This window comes from Episyrphus balteatus, chromosome 1 (genome assembly GCF_945859705.1).
Source record: "Episyrphus balteatus chromosome 1, idEpiBalt1.1, whole genome shotgun sequence".
NCBI classification, from domain to species: domain Eukaryota; kingdom Metazoa; phylum Arthropoda; class Insecta; order Diptera; family Syrphidae; genus Episyrphus; species Episyrphus balteatus.
This window is the reverse complement of record NC_079134.1, coordinates 65,460,930-65,483,562: the sequence shown is the minus strand read 5'-3', so window position 1 is coordinate 65,483,562 and position 22,633 is coordinate 65,460,930. Positions and strand designations below refer to the sequence as shown.

Here is a 22,633-nt window from a genome sequence, read left to right as displayed (position 1 = left end):
TGGTCGCGTCGTGTCTCGTGTCGTTGTTTGTATAATGTTAGTTTATTAATTATAAACAATTTTATTAAATTATAAACAATATGGAAAACAAAAAAGGTATGTTTTATATATCGCTCAAAGTGTTTGGGTTAAAATGTTGTTTCTTCTTGTGTTGTAGATGTAATCTCGAATGATGAAGAAAAATCTAGAAGGTGAAACATGCGATTGGGTATCTAAAAAAACACCAACAACAGCAGCAGCATCAAATGAAATAAAATGAAGAAAAATGTATTGTATTTATATTGTATTTATTGTGAAAATTTCGTTTGCCAAAATAAAATAAAAAATAAAACAGTTTCAGTGAAAAAAAAAAAATAAATCTTGTTCTTTTTTTGGTCGCAAATGCGAAATGTCATCCCTTTCTTATTCCTCTTTCTGGTAGGTTTTCGCTGCTCCGGCTTAGGTCCGCCTTCGGCTCCGTTTTCTCGGAATGGAGATTTTCACCACACCAATACATATGCAATCGACTTCGCGGTGATTATAATTTCCATACTAATTTGAGCCGCCTTCGGACCAGTTTCTGATCCGAAGTCGGACTCAGCTTCGCCTCAGGCGGAGCGGATTCGGACCGAGGTCGGACCTGTTTGCTTGAAGGGTAGTATGGAAATTATTATCACCACCAAGTCTATTGCATATGTATTGGTGAGGTGAAAACCTCCATTCCGAGAAAACGGAGCCGAAGTTGGAATGAATGACGTCCGGCATTGGAATGGAAAAAAAAATGGCGCTTGACATTGGGAAGCATTTGCAAACTCCTTGAAAAACAACAAAATGATAAATTATTAATTATAAAATCGCAGAAGCACGTTAATCAATTCATACCTTTTTTTTTAAATAAAATTTTCCATATTAATAAAACAATGTATTTAGTTTAAGAACGAGGCACGACGCACGACCCGACCACCGACGAGACCCTTCAAGCAAACAAGTCCGACCTTGGTCCGAATCCGCTCCGCCTCAGGCGGAGCTGAGTCCGACTTCGGCTCAGAAACAGGTCCGAAGGCGGCTCAAATTAGTATGGAAATTTTAATCACCGCGAAGTCGATTGCATATGTATTGGTGTGGTGAAAATCTCCATTCCGAGAAAACGGAGCCGAAGTCGGACCCGAGGCGGAGCAGCGAAAACCTACCAGAAAGAGGAATAAAAAAGGGATGACGTTTCGCATTTGCGACAAAAAAAAAAAACAAGATTTATTTTTTTTTCACTGAAACTGTTTTATTTTTTATTTTATTTTGGCAAACGAAATTTTCACAATAAATACAATATAAGATACACTACATTTTTTTCATTTTATTTTATTTGTTGCTGCTGCTGTTGTTGGTGTTTCTTTAGATGCCTAATCGCATGTTTCACCTTCTGCCTTTTCCTTCATCATTAGATATTACATCTACAACACAAGCAGAAACACATCACTTTAATCCAAACATTTTGAGCGATATATACAACATACCTTTTTTTGTTTCCATATTGTTTATAATTTGATATAATTGTTTATAATTATACTAATATGTATTATGATAACAACGACACGAGACACGACGCGACTATACACTTCAACAAAAAATAACAAAATGACGCTTTTGCTCTTGTTGGCTATGTCTGTCTTTATTTTTTTTTCTTTTCTCACTTTTCACCACGATTCTCGTTCGACTTTGTGTTCATACACAAAAAGTTGCAAGTGTGTGAGTGCAACCCCGATTTTCGCGTTCTGAGGACGGAGTGTCTTTGTTGAACTCAGTTTTCTTGCTTGAAGGGGATACTGCAACAAACGACAAATAATAACAAAATGACGCATTAAACCTTGTCTTGTTGTCTTTGTCTTTCCTACGTTCGTTTTCCTTTTCTCACTTTTTCACCACGATTCTCCTTCGACTTTGTGTTCATACACAAAAAGTTGCAAGTGTGTGAGTGCAACCCCGTTTGTCTCGGTCGGAGGTCGGACTGTCTTTTCTGAACTCCGTTTTCTTGCTTGATCGGAAAGGGTTTTGGGGGGTAAGACGTTCGAAAGTTTCCAGGCTTGGTATAGTTCGTCGATGCCCCGGACATTAGGAACGCTGACCATAAACAAAAAATACCAAGACTGGAAACTCGGCGGTCAACTGACGTTTGCCTACAAGCTGCGAGGTGTGGTGAATGTCGTGAACTTATCGTTGTGTTCGTGTTCGATGTGTGTTGAATGTCGTGAATCTATAAATGTGTGCGTGTTAACGTCATTTACCAACGTGGTGGCTTTCACATATATTTACCGACAACACGGTACACAACAGGGTTTTGGGGGGAAAGACCATAAACAAAAAATACCAAGACTGGAAACTTTCGTACGTCTTTCCCCCCAAAACCCTGTTGTGTACCGTGTTGTCTGTTAATATATGTGAAAGCCACCACGTTGGTAAATGACGTTAACACGCACACATTTATAGATTAACGACATTCAACACACATCGAACACGAACACAACGATAAGTTCACGACATTCACCACACCTCGCAGCTTGTAGGCAAACGTCAGTTGACCGCCGAGTTTCCAGTCTTGGTATTTTTTGTTTATGACGCTGACCCGTAATATTTCATGTATGTGTAGGTGAAGTATAAGAATATGGATGCTTTGTTTAACAGTGGTATATTTCGTATGCCATTGAAAAATATTCTGTTTAATGAATTATTATACTCCTTTATATTATTACAGAAAATTGAACAAAATGATTTAAATAAAATATATTTAAAATTAACAATAATGAATTTCATCTAATATGTGGTGTGTTGTCCTTCGTGTACTTAATTCGGCATTACAAAAAACTGGCTAATATTTTCGGCTGTCTCCTTTATTCATTCTTCATTTGTCAGCAAAAAATATATTGGGTTTAATTATTTGAAGAAAAACCTAAAAAATTACTAGTTTTTATCATTTATGTCATGAACTAATGTTTTCGTCTATCGAATTTTTGTATTTATTTGTGTACTGGAACAATCTCATATATGTATGTTTCACTTCAAAATTTATTGTGTTTACCTGTATACATTTCATTTGTTGCAATTTTTTGTTGTACAAATTCATACAAATATCAAGAAATAAAAATATATTAAGTAATTATGTGTAATGTACCACCAAAGTTCTATCAAGTTTGTCGATTGTGCATGAGTCTTGTCAATGACTATGATGTTGAAAAGTTAAACATTTTCGATTCACCTTGCGTCAATAATAATGCGAGTCAACATCAATCTCAGTCCAAGAAAGCTAAATATGCATACGATGATATTGAGACCAATAATCTCGACGATAATGAAAGCAATGGATCAGAATCTACTAAGACGCAGCAGCATTTATCAAAAGGAAAATCAGCTGATGGTAAATCAATACCATCTACTTCTGCATATTCTGCAAAATCCCAACGTCATAATATCTTAGAAACGTGTATCGAAGGGGTGGATAAAAGTAAAATAAATGGTGAGAGGGATTGTATTCAAAAAAAATATGAGGGAGATTCAATTCTTAATCAAAAGAATGTGGAATCGATTTCATCAGTTGTGTTATCAACACCACCAAGATCTTCAAAAACATTAACAACATCTCCTAAAACCCTAAATCTCCCATCGCCAACAAAAGTGATTGAATTGGAAGCTTCTTCTTTCTACTCTACTTTCAAATCGGAAACGGGGCAGAACATCTTGGTAACAGACAGTGAAGATTGTGATATCAAAAAATGTTTTAATGACTTGACTGCGGAAGATAAGAGTGATGAAGATGGTGATTCATCATTAGATATCATCGGACAGATATATAACTGCTTATCCATAAAGGTAAATAAGTTCCATACATTGATTATTTAGCTTTTATAATGTACGTGTGTATATATCTTTAATTGGTTCTTGTATAAATAAGTATGAGTACATAGGTATTTGTAGTAGTTTATATTGTTCGGTTTAACCTTCTCTAATTTTTTACTTTTCGAATTTTATGATCAAATAATTAAAAGATTCTTCTACCTCTTACCAAACACAGTCGTTTGATTCTTTTACGGATCTAATTGAGGTAGTGGAGGAAAATTATTTTTTTTTAATTCAATCCGAAACATAGATGAGTCATAAGATTGTTATGATAACATCAAGTTTAATGCGCCTAGTGCCTAGTAGATCTGCTCTCAAAATATTCTTGCGAATGTATTGAAGAATTAGTAAACTAATTGGTATTTTTACATTCTTTCGCTGCTATTTTACTGATTTTTTAGTTTTTTTTTTTTGTAAATAGGTATTCTCATTTTATTATACTTCCGTGTTTGATTAATTTATAATCTCCTAACTCTTTATAGCACAGTCAAATAAGGCAAAAAAAGGTTAACCTAGGAATTAATGATAAAAGGCTAAAAGTTTTGTTAATATGTATCTTTGCAAGTAATGAATTTATTAAAGCCACGTATTCAATTAATTAATAATAGCTGTGTTTTTGTGATAACTCAGTATTCAGTATTAAATTATATCGAAAAAACAAACGATTACTTATATTTATTATTAAAAATCCTTTGTTGTAGAACTGTCTTTTAATGTCATTAGGGTGGATTTTATTTGTATGTTGAACTCGAAAATAAAAAAAACAAAAATAAAATCGATCTGCCCTAATGTCTATGTTTAGAAAAAAATGCTCTATAAATCAAAACAAACCTACTTTTGTTTATAACAAGCAAACATTGTGGTTCAGCGTGCAAAATTTTACTGAAAACATTGTTACTCGGAAGTAGAGTCTGAAAAACAGTACTGTTTCAATTTCCGAATGAGCTTCTTACGGCCAATTTCCTCACATAAGTCCTAAGTCAGCTTAGTACCCGGTCTAGCTAGGCCAGTACTCGGTCCTAAAGAAAAGTTAGGACCAGTGCATTTCTTCACATTTATAGGACCTGATCTAAGTTCACAACGACGTCCTAAGAATTAATAATTATAAAACTGGTCTAACTGTCATTTTGAGAATTTATTGAAGTTTGAAATATATTTTTTTTTTTACATTTGGTCAAATTTAACAAATACAGGGTGTCCCACAGTCACCGCCCAAATGAAAACCCTGGATTCCTGAGGTCATTTTAAGTCGAAAAACTTAAGAGGTAATTTTCTCGTTTTCGTCCCGTTTTTTGAGTTACCACGGTTTTTATGATTTTTGCTCTCTTGTCCTTCAACTGGCCTTATCTTTGCCAAACTACGTTTGATTTAAAATATTTTTTTTACAACCAATCAAGAATTTATTACAGTTTAAGTTTGTCTCAAAACTTTTTTTTCTGCGGACAACCGTTTCTCCACAATTTTGCATCAAACACAATTTTCTTCGTTTTTTAAGTTGTTTTTTACACTTTCATATCATTTTAGTCAAAAAAACAAGTTAATGAGTATTGATTTTTAGTGCTTTTTATTAAAGCCCAGTTAATTTTCATAAACAAAATAAGTTTTATTTCATAAAAGAGGCTACTGAAAGTAATTAAAAAAGATAAACAAACTGAGTGAATTAAAAAAAAATAATTTTTAAATACAAAATTAATTTAAATGAATTAAAACTTTTTCTGAGCTTTATCTATTTGTTCTTTTATTAACCACAATAGCTCAGAAAAAGTTTTTAATTCATTTAAATTAATTTTTTATTTAAAAATTATTTTTTTTTAATTCACTCAGTTTGTTTATTTTTTAAAATTTACTTTCAGTAGCCTTTTTTATGAAATAAAACTTATTTTGTTTATGAAAATTAACTGGGCTTTAATAAAAAGCACAAAAAATTAATACTTATTAACGTGTTTTTTTGACTAAAATGATATGAAAGTGTAAAAAACAACTTAAAAAACGAAGAAAATTGTGTTTGATGCAAAATTGTGGAGAAACGGTTGTCCGCAGAAAAAAAAGTTTTGAGACAAACTTAAACTGTAATAAATTCTTGATTGGTTGTAAAAAAAATCTTTCAAATCAAACGTAGTTTGGCAGAGATAAGGCCAGTTAAAAGACAAGAGAGCAAAAATCATAAAAACTGTGGTAACTCGAAAACGGGACGAAAACGAGAAAATTACCTCTTAAGTTTTTCGACTTAAAATGACCTCAGGAATCCATGGTTTTCATTTGGGGCGGTGACTGTGGGACACCCTGTATAATAAAAATAGAAAACAAGAAGCAAATAATTAAAATGAATTCTAAGAAAATGTTAAGAAGATTAAAAACGCGACAGATTTTTCAAATTGAATAAAAATTAACAGAGTCCACTAAATTTAAACAAAAAATAATGAAAGTTATTCTTTTTTTACGTATTTTGTTCTCTTATTAAACTGCAATATCGCTTAAAAAATATGAAATCAATTGATCTGATTCGAGTACTAACCGCTATACTACCGATTTTGAGGTCCTAACAAATATCGAGTTCTAACTAATACTCGGTACCAATTTGACAGTACTACGGCTTAGTACTTTTGTGAAGAACTCACTTGGTACCGATTTGAGTACTAACGATTGGAATAATAACCAGGTACTAGCCGATTTTGAGGAACTAGCTAGGACCAGGTCCTAACTAGTACTCGGCCCTAAATTGACAGTTTTAGGAACTAGTACTTGGGTGAAGAAATGAGTTGGTACTGATTTGAGTACTAACTTTAGGACTAGGCCCGGTATTAGCGTTAGGACTCTGTGAAGAAATCGGCCGTTAATAACATAAATTATGATCTTATTTTAAATAGTATTAATAATATTTAACCACTTATTTCTACGCAGTAATTTTTGAATGTTTTTACCAGTCAGTACCGTATACACAACCGAAAAATATGTCATCAACACCTCCATGGTACTCAAGGGAGCTTCGTACACTTCGCAATTCCCGAAACTCTCTATAGAAGAAATATTTAAGTTCTGATACAGATTTTTCTCTTTATATGAATGCAAGCAATGAATTTTCGGGCCTTTAAAAACATCTCTGCGATGACTATATCAATCAAATGCAATTTGATATACAGTGGTGGTCCAGTATAACGAATGATATAATGTTCAGAGTCAATTCGTATATCGAAAACTCGTTATGTCGAACAATATTTTTCATACAAATCCTTAGGTAAATAGAAGTACAATTGTATTTTTCATTATTTTACTTCATACTTCACTTAAAATTGCAAAAACAGAACACCAAAAAACGTAAACCAACAAAAATCAGACTAAAAATCCGTTTTGTGCAAAGCGAACGAACACGAAGACAATTCGTCGCCCTAGTATTGAAGTACCGTATACGCCATTTTTACATTATTGGGAAATCGTATTTAAATGCTCGGAAGATAATTACGAAATAACTAACCGCTGGTATTTTTTGATATTTTAGTATGATATATAATTAAAAATTGTCTTTTATATACATGTTATTGGACATCTGCAATTCGTCTAGTTGTCAAAATATTTAAATTTTTGTCCAAAATGAGTTTGCCGTATACGCCATGAAAATCAGAAGTTTCTTTTATTCATATACACGTACGTCAAAAAAAAACATAACGTACGTCAAAACAATTCTCAAAATTTTCTTGCATTGCATGAAAAATTTGAAGTAAATGCCAAAATTTCTTGTTTTTGTCAAAACAATAGTGAATATCTCGGCAACGAAAAAAGATAGAAAAAAACGGATAGCAGATTTGAAAAGAGCAACTTCGAAAACATACGACTGCATACCTAGTTCAAAAAATGCAATTTGGCGTATACGGCACTCCAATACTAAGGCGACGAATTACAGTTGTGTTCAAAATAATAGTAGTGCCAGCAAAAATATAACATTTGTTATATTTACAGTGCTTCTACTATTAAAAATTTAATTTCTTTTGTGTCAAACTTTGTAACGGTCAATTATAATTAAATGTACCGTAGTCCTAAAAAAAAAAAAATGTGCTTAATAATTTGTCATTGACCTTTCGTTGCTCTTTCTAAGTAGACCTGTTCAAAAAAATAGTAGTGAAAGTGATTTTAGAAAAAGTTAAACGTGGTTTATAATTTAAAATATTTATTTTTGGCTGAAAAGTAAGTACTAATATAATTTAAACAATTTTTCCAAAAAAAACTATTTGTGTTGGTTTTAATCACTTTAAAGTGGGAAGAGCAAAGCACTGCAGTGTGGAAAAACGAGCACTCATAAGAAAGCTGCGGGGAGAAGGGAAAACCTACAGAGAAATTCAACGTTTATTAGGATGCTCTCCGACAATGATAGCCAATGCTGTTAAATTTACCGAAAGACCCGAAACGCGCGGTCGTAAAAGAAAAACGACCTTCAAAGACGACAGGCGTATTGTGCGGATGAGCAAAGTTGAGCCTTCTGCATCGTCATTTGAAATCCAAAAGTCTTTAAGCCTGGATTGTAGTGCAGTCACCATTCGAAGAAGACTGTTAGAAGCAAATTTGTATGCTCGAAGTCCACGAAAAGTTCCGTTATTAACAAAGAAACATGTTAAAAAGCGTATCCAGTTTGCAAAAGATCACATAAACTGGCCAGCGAAGAAATGGCGTAACATATTGTGGACTGATGAGAGTAAATTTGTCCTCTTCGGTGGTACTGGATCTCGACAATACGTCCGCCGCACACTGGGGATTTTGCGGAAAAAAGTCAAAAATTTAAGGTTCCTCGGAGAATATTTCAATAGTATTTTTAAATTCTAGAATAAAATCTGAATCAAAATCAGAAAGAATTACTAAAATCGGACTTGTAGTTTACTTTTTAGAGCTTTGTAAAGGGACAAGTTGTTGAAAGTATAAAAAACGAAGTGAAAATACCCTCAAATTAAAGCTGTGTAATTTTTTTTAGCTTGAGCCGACTCATACACTTTTATTTTTCCGTAAAGAAGCCATCGTTTGTCTATTGTAAATCGAAGAAATTATTAATTTTAAAGATGTTAATTATTTTATATAATTATTTAAAGAAAAGAGAAAAAAATGGCTTGATTTTTTCATATTTTTGTATATATTATTTTAGCTACACTTGCCTACAGTTAGAGACTATTAAAAACTTTTTCCTTATGAAATTCCCTTTCAATGAAGGCCAAATTTGGGTGCCACCAGGTGCCACTGCGTTTTTTATTGGCAATTGAAAACTTCATTTGGTCGCAAAAATCATTTTCTTAAAAATTACTTAAAATAACAAAAAAATATTAAAAATCAATGGTAACACTTACAGTTATAAATGATACTTTTTTTAAAAGCCAAAATATTAGGCTTAATTTGAGTTTTTAAATCAAGTTCTTTAAGTGAATTGTTTTTGAAATAATCGATTTCAAAGTCAAAATTTTGAAGAAAAAAATTTAAAAAAACACATCCAATACTATTTTTGACAAGGCTGGGGATTTGAATTCAAATTGAATGGTGAAAAAAACTGCCTTAATTAATTCCTTACCAAACACTGAAAACCATATATTTCTATGCCTTCTAGTTTTCGAGAAAATTGAAAAGTAAAAAATCTCCTTTTTGTCAGATTTTTGTTTTTTTGGCTTGAAATTCTTATCCGAAAAGACAAATAGAGAAAATAAAATTAATGCGTAACACATTTTTTACAAATCTACTACAATAAAATTACATTTGATTTTTTGACCTTGGCTTAGAAAAATTAATTTTCGTTATATGTAACTGAAATGTATGTATGTACATAATATATTGAAAACTATTCAAATTAAAAACGAGTGAAAAGGGATTATACGTCTTATTATTATACATTTTATTAATAATGGGAATTTTAAGCATTTCATGCGAAGATCTAAGCAGAAAGCTAATGGAATGTCTCAAGATTTAAATTGAAATTATTATTGAAAAATACAGATCATCTGACCCATTCCTTTATTAAGAAGAATCAGAGTCATTTAATTGAGGAAAAAATGGCTCTCTTAAAAGAACAAACTTTTGAAAAATTTGTAAAGTAAAAAGTGTTTTTTTTTAAATAATTTTTAACTATAATTTAGGTTTTTTATTTTGCGTGGATGTGGACCTCGACTACAGTACCTACTATGAGTTATTCTTTTCCATTTAATATATTTTAAAAAAATGCTATAAGTACAAGTAAATTGAGAATCGGAATTCTTTATTGCTATCACAATTTTTTTAAAAAGGGCGTGGCAGTGGGCGGAAATGAATAATAATAATTTCTTACGACGTAAACTGTCATCCCTGAAAATTTCATCTAAATCTATTCAGTGGTTCAGTTTTTATTGAATTTTTTCCGCACTCCCATACAAATTTCCCCAGTGTGCGCCGTCCACCCAATACGGAATATGTTCCAAAATATACCACCAAAACAGTTAAACATGGAGGGTCAAAAATTTTAGTTTGGGCGTGCTTTTCATACTCAGGTGTAGGGCCGATACATTTAATCGAAGGCATTATGGATCAACGGGTCTACGTTGATATTATGAATAGAACCATGCTGCCTTACGCCTCGTATGAAATGCCACTAAAATGGGTCTTGCAACAAGACAACGACCCAAAACACACAAGTCGAGCAGCTAAAGAATGGTTTCGAGATAACAAAATTGAGGTTATGGATTGGCCGGCACAATCACCGGACCTCAATCCAATAGAAAATTTATGGGGAGATATCAAGAGAGAGGTAAGGAAGGCTAAGCCGTCGAATAATCGAGAACTGTGGAACGTAGTGAAGGAATCTTGGGAAAAAATACCAATTGAGCGTTGTCAGACTTTGGTGGATTCAATGCAGCGTCGGTGTAAAGCTGTTATTGATAATAAAGGCTACACAACAAAATATTGAACTGAATTACATTTTATTTGAGTTTTTAATTAATTTTTGTAAATTTTAAGATGCTTTTTGTTAAAGTTTTTAAAATACTACTATTTTTTTGAACAGCCGATTTCAGGGTTAAATTTAGGTTTAAATTTTTTTTATTTTTTTTTTGAAATAAAAGTTAATTTGAATCTGTGTAAACTAAACAAGAATGTGATGTGTTTTATTCAAAATGAAGTTTCCTGAAAATTAGATCTGTATAGTGCTTTTTCAAAGCATTTTTTGTTTTTAACTAGCGCACTACTATTATTTTGAACACAGCTGTATGTATGAAGCAAGCTATAAAAGACTTGATTAATGGAAATTTTTTTATGAATCTTCCAATATTATCATCCTACGTGTGTATATGTAGATAGAAATACTAACACATTTATATTCAAGAGTTTCTTTCAAATTTGTTTGTAAACTTTTTGTTTTTTTTTTTTTTTTTTTATTTTCTGAAATTCGTTATTTGTTCGTTATATAGAATACCTAATGGACTTGAAAAAAGTGTTCGTAATCTCGATCATTCGTTATATCGGCCTTCGTTATACTGGACCTCCACTGTTATTTCAAATCCGAAACGATTTATTAATCTAAAAATAAAGTCAGATGGTTATCCTAATACCTCAAAACTATTTAAATCACTCTTCTAGTGTTTCTAAAATTATATCTAATTTGTTTGCCAATTTGTTCAGTCTTGCTTTCTCCGAAAGCAATTTTGTACTCGATAGGAACTACTTTGACTACATGAATACCTGTAATACAAATGATTAATAAACTTAAAGATGATTTTTCATCGGGCCCAGATGGTTTGCCCGCGATTGTATTACATTAATGTGTACCGAATTTGGCCTTGCCTATTACCACTCTGTTCCAAAAATCCCTATCTCAAGGGTTTTTTCCAACAATGTAAAAGGATTCATTTATTATCCCTATTCACAAAAAGGGCTGCAAAGGAAATATAGCTAACTATAGGCCCCTTGCCAAATTATCGTGCATCCCAAAACTTTTCGAAAGTATTATCTGCGACACTATGTACAATCATTGATTTCAACCAGGCAACACGGCTTTCTGGGAGAAAAATCTATGACCACCAATTTAACCGAATTTGTTTCGTAAACTTTGAATTCAATAGAAAATAGTGTTTGGTGTGGAAAAAGTGGTCTATCACTTAACCCAGTTAAATGCCAGACAATTACTTTTTCTAGGAAACGAATACCGAGTGTTTTTGATTATTACATTTTGCAACAGCAACTTTGTCGGGTTGACCGTTTCAGGGACTTGGGTGTTCACTTTAGCTTTAGCTCAAATTTAGAATTCACTGAACACATTAACTACATAATTAATAAAGCGAACTCTATGCTCGGTTTTATAAAACGTTGGGCAAAGGAATTTAACGACCCCTATGTTACACTTTCTTTATATAATTATTACGTTCGATCCCATCTCGAATATGCTTCCCAAGTATGGACTCCATTTTATGAAATTCATAAAAGTCGTATTGAATCAATTCAACATAATTTCATACGATTCGCACTAAAGCGACTTCCCTGGTCTGATCCCTATAACCTGCCTCCATATGAACAAAGGATCCAACTTCTTCAGATTCAAACTCTATATCAAAGGCGAGTTAATAATGATCTAATATTTCTCCATCAACTTCTAAATGGACACATTGAGGCTCCAATCTTGTTAGCCTGTATCCGAATTAATTATCGCGGAGGGTCTCACCACCTTCGAAGATTTGAACTTTTACACGTTGACTTTCATAGAACAAACTATGGTACACATGAACCTCTTAATCGTATGTGTAAACTTTTCAACTTAAATACGTCTTATATCGACTTTAACATAAGTAAGGTGGGATTGAAAAGAAGTTTTCGAACCAGTGCACCACTTTCGTGATTGTATTTTGATGTCTGTAGTAACTTTTAATGTAATGTTTATTGTTAGTATTGTATCGTAGTATATATTTTTTGTGCATGTGTTATTTAATAACCACTAACACATGCACTTATGATGAGCCTCTGATTGTAGATCGTAGCTTGCTCTAAGCTCACTACATCCGAAATTTCTGAAGTGTAAAAAAAAAAATAAGAATGAAGTTGAGGTTATTGCTACGGGCTTTAGCAAGGCGTTCGACAGAATTTCACATAAAATTATATCGTTCAAACTTAAAGCCTTTGGATTTTCTCCTGGTTTTGTTCAATGGATGGAATCATACCTACGCAATCGTTTATATCAAGTCCTATTCAGATCTACAATTTCAGACCCATTCATTGCAAAGTCGGGCGTTCCACAAGGAAATCATTTAGGCCTCATCATTTTTATTTTGACAATCAATGACGTTGAATGAGTAATTCAGCACTCCAAAATTTTGACTTACGCGGATGATATGAAAATCTTTAGAAAAATTTCTTCGTCTAACGGCGCTCTATTTCTTCAAGCCGATTTAAACAATTTTTTGTTTGGTGTGTTATATAACTTTAATAAGTTATATTATGGGAATTCGCACAGATTAATATTTAAACACAACTCTACTCGTTAACGTTTTGAATGAGACTCACCTTGTCTTGTCATTGCGATCGTCGCGAGCCCAACTTCCTCAGTGAATAATCGTGGGCACGTTTAAAGAGTCAGCACAATTCAATTATTGTCTTATTGCACTTTGATTGACCCAAAACAATATCCGAATGGACAATCAAAGTGAACATTGCAATTGAAGTGTGCTGAGTTCAACGCACGACGATTTCCTCTGGTAGGTATGGAAGAGGGCACAACATCCCTCCCCACCCGGAGGAAGAACTCACGATCAACCGGATGACGATCGACAAGATTAAATAACACATATTTACTTAGCATTTGCTTATAACAATATAACAATTGATTTCTTGTTTTCTTTAAATTATCTTTTTTGACATATGTATCTATGGTTTATTTATTTTTCTTTGTAGTAAATTATGAATTTTGAATACATTAAATATTTTAAATATTTTAAATATTTTTAAACAACTTTTATCAAATTATGTTATGGAACTTACAAATTTAAAGTAATCATTATGTTTAAATAGAATGTTTAGTTTTCAATGCATTATATAATATTATGTTTTATTAAATATTTTAATTTCAATCTATTTTATTATTTTGAATGCAACTAACATTTTCTTATTTCTTTTTTATAGTCTTTTTTTTTTAATGTTATTAATTAGTATATTTGGATAAAATACATTTAATACTTTTTTCTTATTATTTTGAATGTTTTGCACCTGAATCTTGTATTTTTTTTTTAAATGACAGTTTCAACGTTTAGGAGTAATATAAAATATTATAATTCTCGGTCAGTATGTTTAGTTTGAGTTTGATGTTGTTTGACGGCTTGCTTCGGATGCGATGATTGTCGTTTCCATGTATTGGGGCGTCAAGTTAATCTTCAATTACACCGGCACACAAAATAAAAAAAGTGTCATGTACCAGGAACCAGACCTATCTTTCTATATGTTTTTGGGCACGCTGAATCCGAATTCAAAGTCCGTTTGGCCCGGTCACTCTCCAGTTTTGAGCTGTGACTGCATTTTGTTTGAATTCTTATGACTTTTTTGAGTTTTTTGCATTTTTCTCAAAACTGAAGGGTGTTCGGGCAAAACGGACTTGAAATTCGAATTCAGTGGGTCCAAAAACATATTGAAAGATAGGTCTGGTTCCTGGTACAACTTATTTTTTGTGTGCTGGGGATGAAAGCGACAGTGCCAGCACACCAAAAAAAAATTCTATGTACCAGGAACCAGACCCATCTTTCTATATGTTTTTGGACCCGCTGAATCCGAATTTCAAGTCCGTTTTGCCCGTTCACCCTCCAGTTTTGAGAAAAATGTAAAAAAGTCTCAAAAAAAGGCAAAAAACTTCCTTTTTTTTGAGTTTTTTGCATTTTACTCAAAACTGGAGAGTGACAGAGGCAAACAGACTTGAAATTCGGATTCAGCGTGCCCAAAAACATATAGAAAGATAGGTCTGGTTCCTGGTACATGACACTTTTTTTATTTTGTATGCCGGTGTTATTAGCCTTGACTTCAGTCTGCTTCAATTCGGGAGAGCCAATTGCCATTTCAATATCTCATCTTGCACAAGATGCGATTGCTTAATTTTCTAACATATTCTTACTTATTCTGGGTATGATATGATGCTGTAGCATACCCATCTTCGAAGGGTATTGAATTATTTATCGAAGTTGAATGTTTCCAGTAGGTATATTTAAGCAGGAACGGGATCGCCAACATCAGCACTGTTACCAATTAGGTGACTGTTGTACAGTACGACATGTAATCTCAGATTTGAGTTACACTACATATCAACTATTACTTATGAGTTTGACATCTAGTATGTTGATGCTTGTAACTACTTCAATTCTAGTAAAATATCCCTTAGATCTTACAGCTTTCTGGCATGGGTGAAACATCTTTGTGGTTAAATGTGGTAGTTTTTATGTGAGCAATAGTGTGTGTTTAATAAAGAGATAAAGATAGGCGGTTCCCCTCCCCACCTGGGACTGGATTTTTTACCTCTAGTACTGGCAGAACATTTTATTTACAGTTCACAGCATCTTTCCCATACATAACTTCGTGACCATTCATTTTAAGTTTTAAAGTAATATTTTTATAACAATTTTAATTTTAATATAAAGCTCCTTTACGTAATAGTTTCTAATTAATATCTTTGTATTTTTTTTAATAAAGTTTAATACTTAATTTTTATAATTTTTTTCATATTTAGACTATTTTTACATTTCATAATATTTTTTCTTATTGTTTAAATAATTTTCAAGTACTTATTACCTTATAGTTTCATAAAAATTTAATATTTGAATTTGATTTTTTTTTGTTGTACTTTTATTTAACTTAAAGTTAAGTTAATTGATTTATTTAAGTTATCAATTAATCAATTATATTTGTTTTATTTCATATATTTTTTTTTAATATAGGTATTTATGTATTTTTGTAGTTTTTAATTTAAGAAAATTTTATTATAATTATTAATTTTGTTTTGTTTTAGTGTTATGAGATTGAATACATAATTATTATTGTTCTATTTTTTTCTAAATTGTATTTTCAGATATAATTATATTTTTTTTTCTTAAATTTTCAATTTTTTTACATATAAATTTTATATTTCATAACTAATCAATTAATCTTTAATTTATTTGAACTTTAATTTTGTTTAAATATAAATCAACCGATCATATTTTTTTTTTGATAATCCCTAGATTTTTTGTAGTTAATAAAATATATACAATGGTCGGAAAAAGTATTTTGACAAAATGAACATTTTTCTAACTGATGAGAATAATCTGTAACGGTTATAACGGTATATTATGGTGAATCTCATGATGGTCAATGTCGGTCATATAGTTGGTATGTATTATGCTTCGAGGCTGCATTTTTTGTATACAAAGTACTAATTTTTGATGAAAAAAAATATTTTGACAAACGTTCTTTTTCAATGTTGGTAAGGTAAGGTAATGCATTTTACGTGTTTCAAGCACGTATAAAGCTGACAGACTTGTTAAGTCCTCGATTTGTTAAAAATTGGGCAAAACGGCGGAACTTAACATTGAAATTAGTGCATCTTCTGTTGCAAGTCATAATTTCGGTGTGACTGTTAAAAAATCTGTGGAGAACTGAATTTATCACGGGAAACTAAAAATCACCAAATATGAAAACACAAAAATACAATTATACTACTCAAAATTTACCATAAATGGACAAAAAATGAAAAAAATGCACTAAAAAAATAGACGCATTTTGAAGAATTCACATTAAATCGGGGATTGATTCCAAAAAGTCTGAAATTGGAAATGCCATTCTTTCATCAAAAACTTTGTTACCAAAAGTACCTTTTGCATTGAGCTCGAAGAAGATAATTTTACAAAAAAGTGTGCAAAAAACGGTGTTTCAAAAAACATTAAATTAAACAATTAAAAAATAAATTTTTTACTTTATGTTTTTCAATTGTTGGTTTAAATAATTACACAGCGTATGAAAAAAAATAAAAATCAAAACGTTTTAGAAGTCCTCTTCCTAGTTTAAACACTCAAAGTTAAGAAAAAAAAAATAAAAAACACATTTTTTTTTTCATAATAAAAAATTATTAACTTTGGCCTGCTCTATAAGGCACACCAATAACCCAAATTGAAATTTTTTTTCGAATACTCGAGCTCCAAACATTTGTGAATGCACTGATCTAAAAAGTTTTTCATTGTAGACCCACCCGAAAAATGAATATTGCAAGCACTTTTGCCTAAATGGGCCACTGTGGGACGTTGCACGTATCGAACCCCGAAGTACCAAAATTGGCTCCGTGAAGCCAGAACTGCGACCTCAAAATTTTTGAACCAAATTTGTCTAATTCGTTTGTCCACCGTTTGTCCATGTTTGTCCACCCAAAATTTTCGTTTGTCCACCCTTCAAAAAAATTTTAGAGCAAATTCTTTTTTTTGTAGGAAGTCTGAAAAATGAAAAATCGTCTAAAACGCTCAAATTTTGAGATAGACGTATAAAACCAACTGCAATCGGTTGTCCACCTCGAGGTGGACAAACGACAGAAATTTGAAATTTTGAAAAAAGTCAATTTTTGGAGATTTTTTGGGACTTTGAAATTTTCAGTACAAATTTTGTTTTTTGAATATCTTCTAAACGTAGGGTGGACAAACGACGATTTTTAGTATACGTGTAGAAATCGAGGTGGACAAACGACAGAAATTTGAAATTTTGAAAAAAGTCAATTTTTAGAGATTTTATGGGACTTTGAATTTTTCAGTACAAATTTTGTTTTTTGAATATCTCCTCAACATAGGGTGGACAAACGATGATTTTTTGTTTGTATACATTTCTCGAGGTGGACAAACGATTGCCGTTTGAATTTTTGAAAAATAATAATTTTTGCGGACTTTTTAATTTTCAGTAGAGGTAACACTGTGGTGTATGCGTACTTTTTTTTAAGTTGCTATAAAAAAATTCTTTTTGGAATATCTCCTAAACAGAGGGTGGACAAACGATGATTTTTGGTATACGTATAGAACTCGAGGTGGACAAACGACAGAAATTTGAAATTTTGAAAAAAGTCAATTTTTGGAGATTTTTTGGGACTTTGAAATTTTCAGTACAAATTTTGTTTTTTGAATATCTTTTAAACGTAGAGTGGACAAACGACGATTTTTGGCATACGTTTAGAACTCGAGGTGGACAAACGACAGAAATTTGAAATTTTGAAAAAAGTCAATTTTTGGAGATTTTTTGGGACTTTGAAATTTTCAGTACAAATTTTGTTTTTTGAATATCTTTTAAACGTAGGGTGGACAAACGACGATTTTTTGTTTGTATCCATTTCTCGAGGTGGACAAACGATTGCCGTTTGAATTTTTGAAAAAAAATAATCTTTGAGGATTTTGAAATTTTCACTCTGGTGTATGCGTAATATTTTTTTTCGATTCCTCAGTACAAAATTTGTTTTTTGAATATCTTCTAAACGTAGGGTGGACAAACGACGATTTTTGGTATACGTATAGAACTCTAGGTGGACAAACGACAGAAATTTTGAAATTTTGAAAAAAGTCAAATTTTGGAGAATTTTTGGGACTTTGAAATTTTCAGTACAAATGTTGTTTTTTGAATATCTTTTAAACGTAGGGTGGACAAACGACGATTTTTAGTATACGTGTAGAACTCGAGGTGGACAAACGACAGAAATTTTGAAAAAGTCAATTTTTGGAGATTTTTTGGGACTTTGAAATTTTCAGTACAAATTTTGTTTTTTGAATATCTTTTAAACGTAGGGTGGACAAACGACGATTTTTGGCATACGTATAGAACTCGAGGTGGACAAACGACAGAAATTTGAAATTTTGAAAAAAGTCAATTTTTGGAGATTTTTTGGGACTTTGAAATTTTCAGTACAAATTTTGTTTTTTGAATATCTTTTAAACGTAGGGTGGACAAACGACGATTTTTGGCATACGTATAGAACTCGAGGTGGACAAACGACAGAAATTTGAAATTTTGAAAAAAGTCAATTTTTGGAGATTTTTTGGGACTTTGAAATTTTCAAGTACCAAAATTGGCTCCGTGAAGCCAGAACTGCGACCTCAAAATTTTTGAACCAAATTTGTCTAATTCGTTTGTCCACCGTTTGTCCATGTTTGTTCACCCAAAATTTTCGTTTGTCCACCCTTCAAAAAAATTTTAGAGCAAATTCTTTTTTTTGTAGGAAGTCTGAAAAATGAAAAATCGTCTAAAACGCTCAAATTTTGAGATAGACGTATAAAACCAACTGCAATCGGTTGTCCACCTCGAGGTGGACAAACGACAGAAATTTGAAATTTTGAAAAAAGTCAATTTTTGGAGATTTTTTGGGACTTTGAAATTTTCAGTACAAATGTTGTTTTTTGAATATCTTTTAAACGTAGGGTGGGCAAACGACGATTTTTAGTATACGTGTAGAACTCGAGGTGGACAAACGACAGAAATTTTGAAAAAAGTCAATTTTTGGAGATTTTTTGGGACTTCGAAATTTTCAGGACAAATTTTGTTTTTTGAATATCTTTTAAACGTAGGGTGGGCAAACGACGATTTTTGGCATACGTATAGAACTCGAGGTGGACAAACGACAGAAATTTGAAATTTTGAAAAAGTCAATTTTTGGAGATTTTTTGGGACTTTGAAATTTTCAGTACAAATTTTGTTTTTTGAATATCTTTTAAACGTAGGGTGGACAAACGACGATTTTTAGTCTACGTGCAGAACTCGAGGTGGACAAACGACAGAAATTTTGAAAAAAGTCAATTTTTGGAGATTTTTTGGGACTTTGAAATTTTCAGTACAAATTTTGTTTTTTGAATATCTCCTCAACATAGGGTGGACAAACGATGATTTTTTGTTTGTATACATTTCTCGAGGTGGACAAACGATTGCCGTTTGAAATTGTGAAAAATAATAATTTTTGAGGACTTTTTAATTTTCAGTAGAGGTACACTGTGGTGTATGCGTACTTTTTTTTAAGTTGCTATAAAAAAATTCTTTTTGGAATATCTCCTAAACAGAGGGTGGACAAACGATGATTTTTGGTATACGTATAGAACTCGAGGTGGACAAACGACAGAAATTTGAAATTTTGAAAAAAGTCAATTTTTGGAGATTTTTTGGGACTTTGAAATTTTCAGTACAAATTTTGTTTTTTGAATATTTTTTAAACGTAGGGTGGACAAACGACGATTTTTTGTTTGTATCCATTTCTCGAGGTGGACAAACGATTGCCGTTTGAATTTTTGAAAAAAAATAATCTTTGAGGATTTTGAAATTTTCACTCTGGTGTATGCGTAATATTTTTTTTCGATTCCTCAGTACAAAATTTGTTTTTTGAATATCTTCTAAACGTAGGGTGGACAAACGACGATTTTTGGTATACGTATAGAACTCTAGGTGGACAAACGACAGAAATTTGAAATTTTGAAAAAAGTCAAATTTTGGAGATTTTTTGGGACTTTGAAATTTTCAGTACAAATGTTGTTTTTTGAATATCTTTTAAACGTAGGGTGGACAAACGACGATTTTTAGTATACGTGTAGAACTCGAGGTGGACAAACGACAGAAATTTTGAAAAAAGTCAATTTTTGGAGATTTTTTGGGACTTTGAAATTTTCAGTACAAATTTTGTTTTTTGAATATCTTTTAAACGTAGGGTGGACAAACGACGATTTTTGGCATACGTATAGAACTCGAGGTGGACAAACGACAGAAATTTGAAATTTTGAAAAAAGTCAATTTTTGGAGATTTTATGGGACTTTGAAATTTTCAGTACAATTTTTGTTTTTTGAATATCTCCTCAACGTAGGGTGGACAAACGATGATTTTTTGTTTGTATACATTTCTCGAGGTGGACGATTGCCGTTTGAATTTTTGAAAAATAATAATTTTTGAGGACTTTTTAATTTTCAGTAGAGGTACACTGTGGTGTATGCGTACTTTTTTTTAAGTTGCTATAAAAAAATTCTTTTTGGAATATCTCCTAAACAGAGGGTGGACAAACGATGATTTTTGTTATACGTAAAGAACTCGATGTGGACAAACGACAGCAGTTTGAATTTTTGATAAAAAATGATTTTTGGGGATTTTAGGTGAATTTAATTTTTCAGTGCAAAATTTGTCTTTGGAATTGCTCCTAAACGGGGGGTGGAAAAACGATAATATTTTGTGTGTATATAGAACTCGAGGTGGGCAAACGATTGCAGTTGGTTTTATACGTCTATTTGAGCGTTTTAGACGATTTTTCATTTTTCAGACTTCCTATAAAAAAAAAAAAAGAATTTGCTCTAAAATTTTTTTGAAGGGTGGACAAACGAAAATTTTGGGTGGACAAACATGGACAAACGGTGGACAAACGAATTAGACAAAATTGGTTCAAAAATTTTGAGGTCGCAGTTCTGGCTTCACGGAGCCACCAAAATTGTACGGCTTGCCAAAGATACACAACGCAGGAAAGAAGATGAGACCAATAGTTTCAAACATTAATTCCCTTTGTTACTACTTGGCAAAATGGCTCGTTAACGAGATAAAAAATCTGCCTGCAATTGAAAGTGGTTCAGTGAAAAATTCTTTTGAGTTTGTGAAGAAGCTGAAAGACATAAAAATAGAGGAAAATGAAATGATGGTTTCATTCGATGTGGTATCATTATTTCCGAGCATTCCGATTGAAAAAGCTCTCGAAGTTAGTTGAACATTTAGATGTAAACGAGATACCCGCCGAAAAGAAATTGGTTTATGTAAATGTTTCTAAAAAATGTATGGAACAAAATTATTTTCAGTTTCGTAACGTGTTTTACTCCATAGAACACGGAACAAGTATGGGCAATCCCCTTTCACCCTTGATTGCCGAACTTTTTATGTCAAAGTTTGAAATGAACTTGAAAAACAATGGTAATTTACCACGAATTTTGTTACGATATGTAGACCACATTTTTGCGTTTGTTAAGAAATCGGAAATAACAGATTTACTAACGTTGCTAAACTCCCAATATGATCAAATTAACTTCACGGTCTAAGAAGAAATAGATCAAAAACTACCATTTTTGGATCTTGAAGTACGAAGACATAGAGATCATTTTAGTTTTTCTGTTTACTCGCTGTAACTCGCATTGTCCGATTCAACACAAAAAAGCCGCCTTTCATTCATACATTCATCGATTGTGTAAATTACCACTTTCAATCGCTGATTACAAAAAAGAGTATGAGCATATTAAAGATATCGCCAATTTAAATGGATACAATGTTCAAATGATTGACGATCTCATCTTAAAGCATATGAGAAAACAACATTGCATGCGCAAAATAAAAAAATCGATAAAAAAGATGATCGAAAAAGGGTATGTTTGTCATACAACCCTGTTATTACAAATAAATTAAAGAGTGCATTTAATCGCAACAACATGGAAATGGTGTTTTCGAGCAACAATAAGTTAAAATCTTTCTTAGGCTCAACAAAAGATAAAAATGAAACTCTTAAGAAATCGGGAATTTATTCAGTACAATGTGGTGATTGTGAAAAAGTTTACTATGGCCAAACAAAAAATAATATTGAAACAAGATTCAAAGAACACACTACATACATGAAAACAAACAACCCAAGACCTTCAGCCCTAGCCAACCATGTTCTAACAAACGATCACTTTAGTTTAACAAAAGATAACTTAAAATTAGTTCGACAAGTTAGCGATTCGCGACCCTTAGATGCTTACGAAAGCTATTTTATCCAAAAAGATGAAAATTCAATGAACGCCGATCTTGGAAATATAACATCTTGTTTGT

At 32.0% G+C, this 22,633-nt stretch overlaps 1 protein-coding gene across 2 annotated transcripts in view; it reads left to right on the top strand.

The window, feature by feature from the left end:
• Positions 1 to 2,634: 2,634 nt before the first annotated feature.
• The window catches only part of LOC129907700 (uncharacterized), a 196,885-nt gene continuing 176,886 nt past the window's right edge, over positions 2,635 to 22,633 (top strand). The window contains exon 1 of one of the 2 annotated variants that reach the window (XM_055984025.1): positions 2,635 to 3,837. In XM_055984025.1, coding sequence (XP_055840000.1) covers positions 3,130 to 3,837 — 708 coding nt within the window. In that variant the 5' untranslated portion in view covers positions 2,635 to 3,129. The remainder of the gene's footprint in view (positions 3,838 to 22,633) is intronic. The other variant, XM_055984024.1, reaches the window with a different exon arrangement.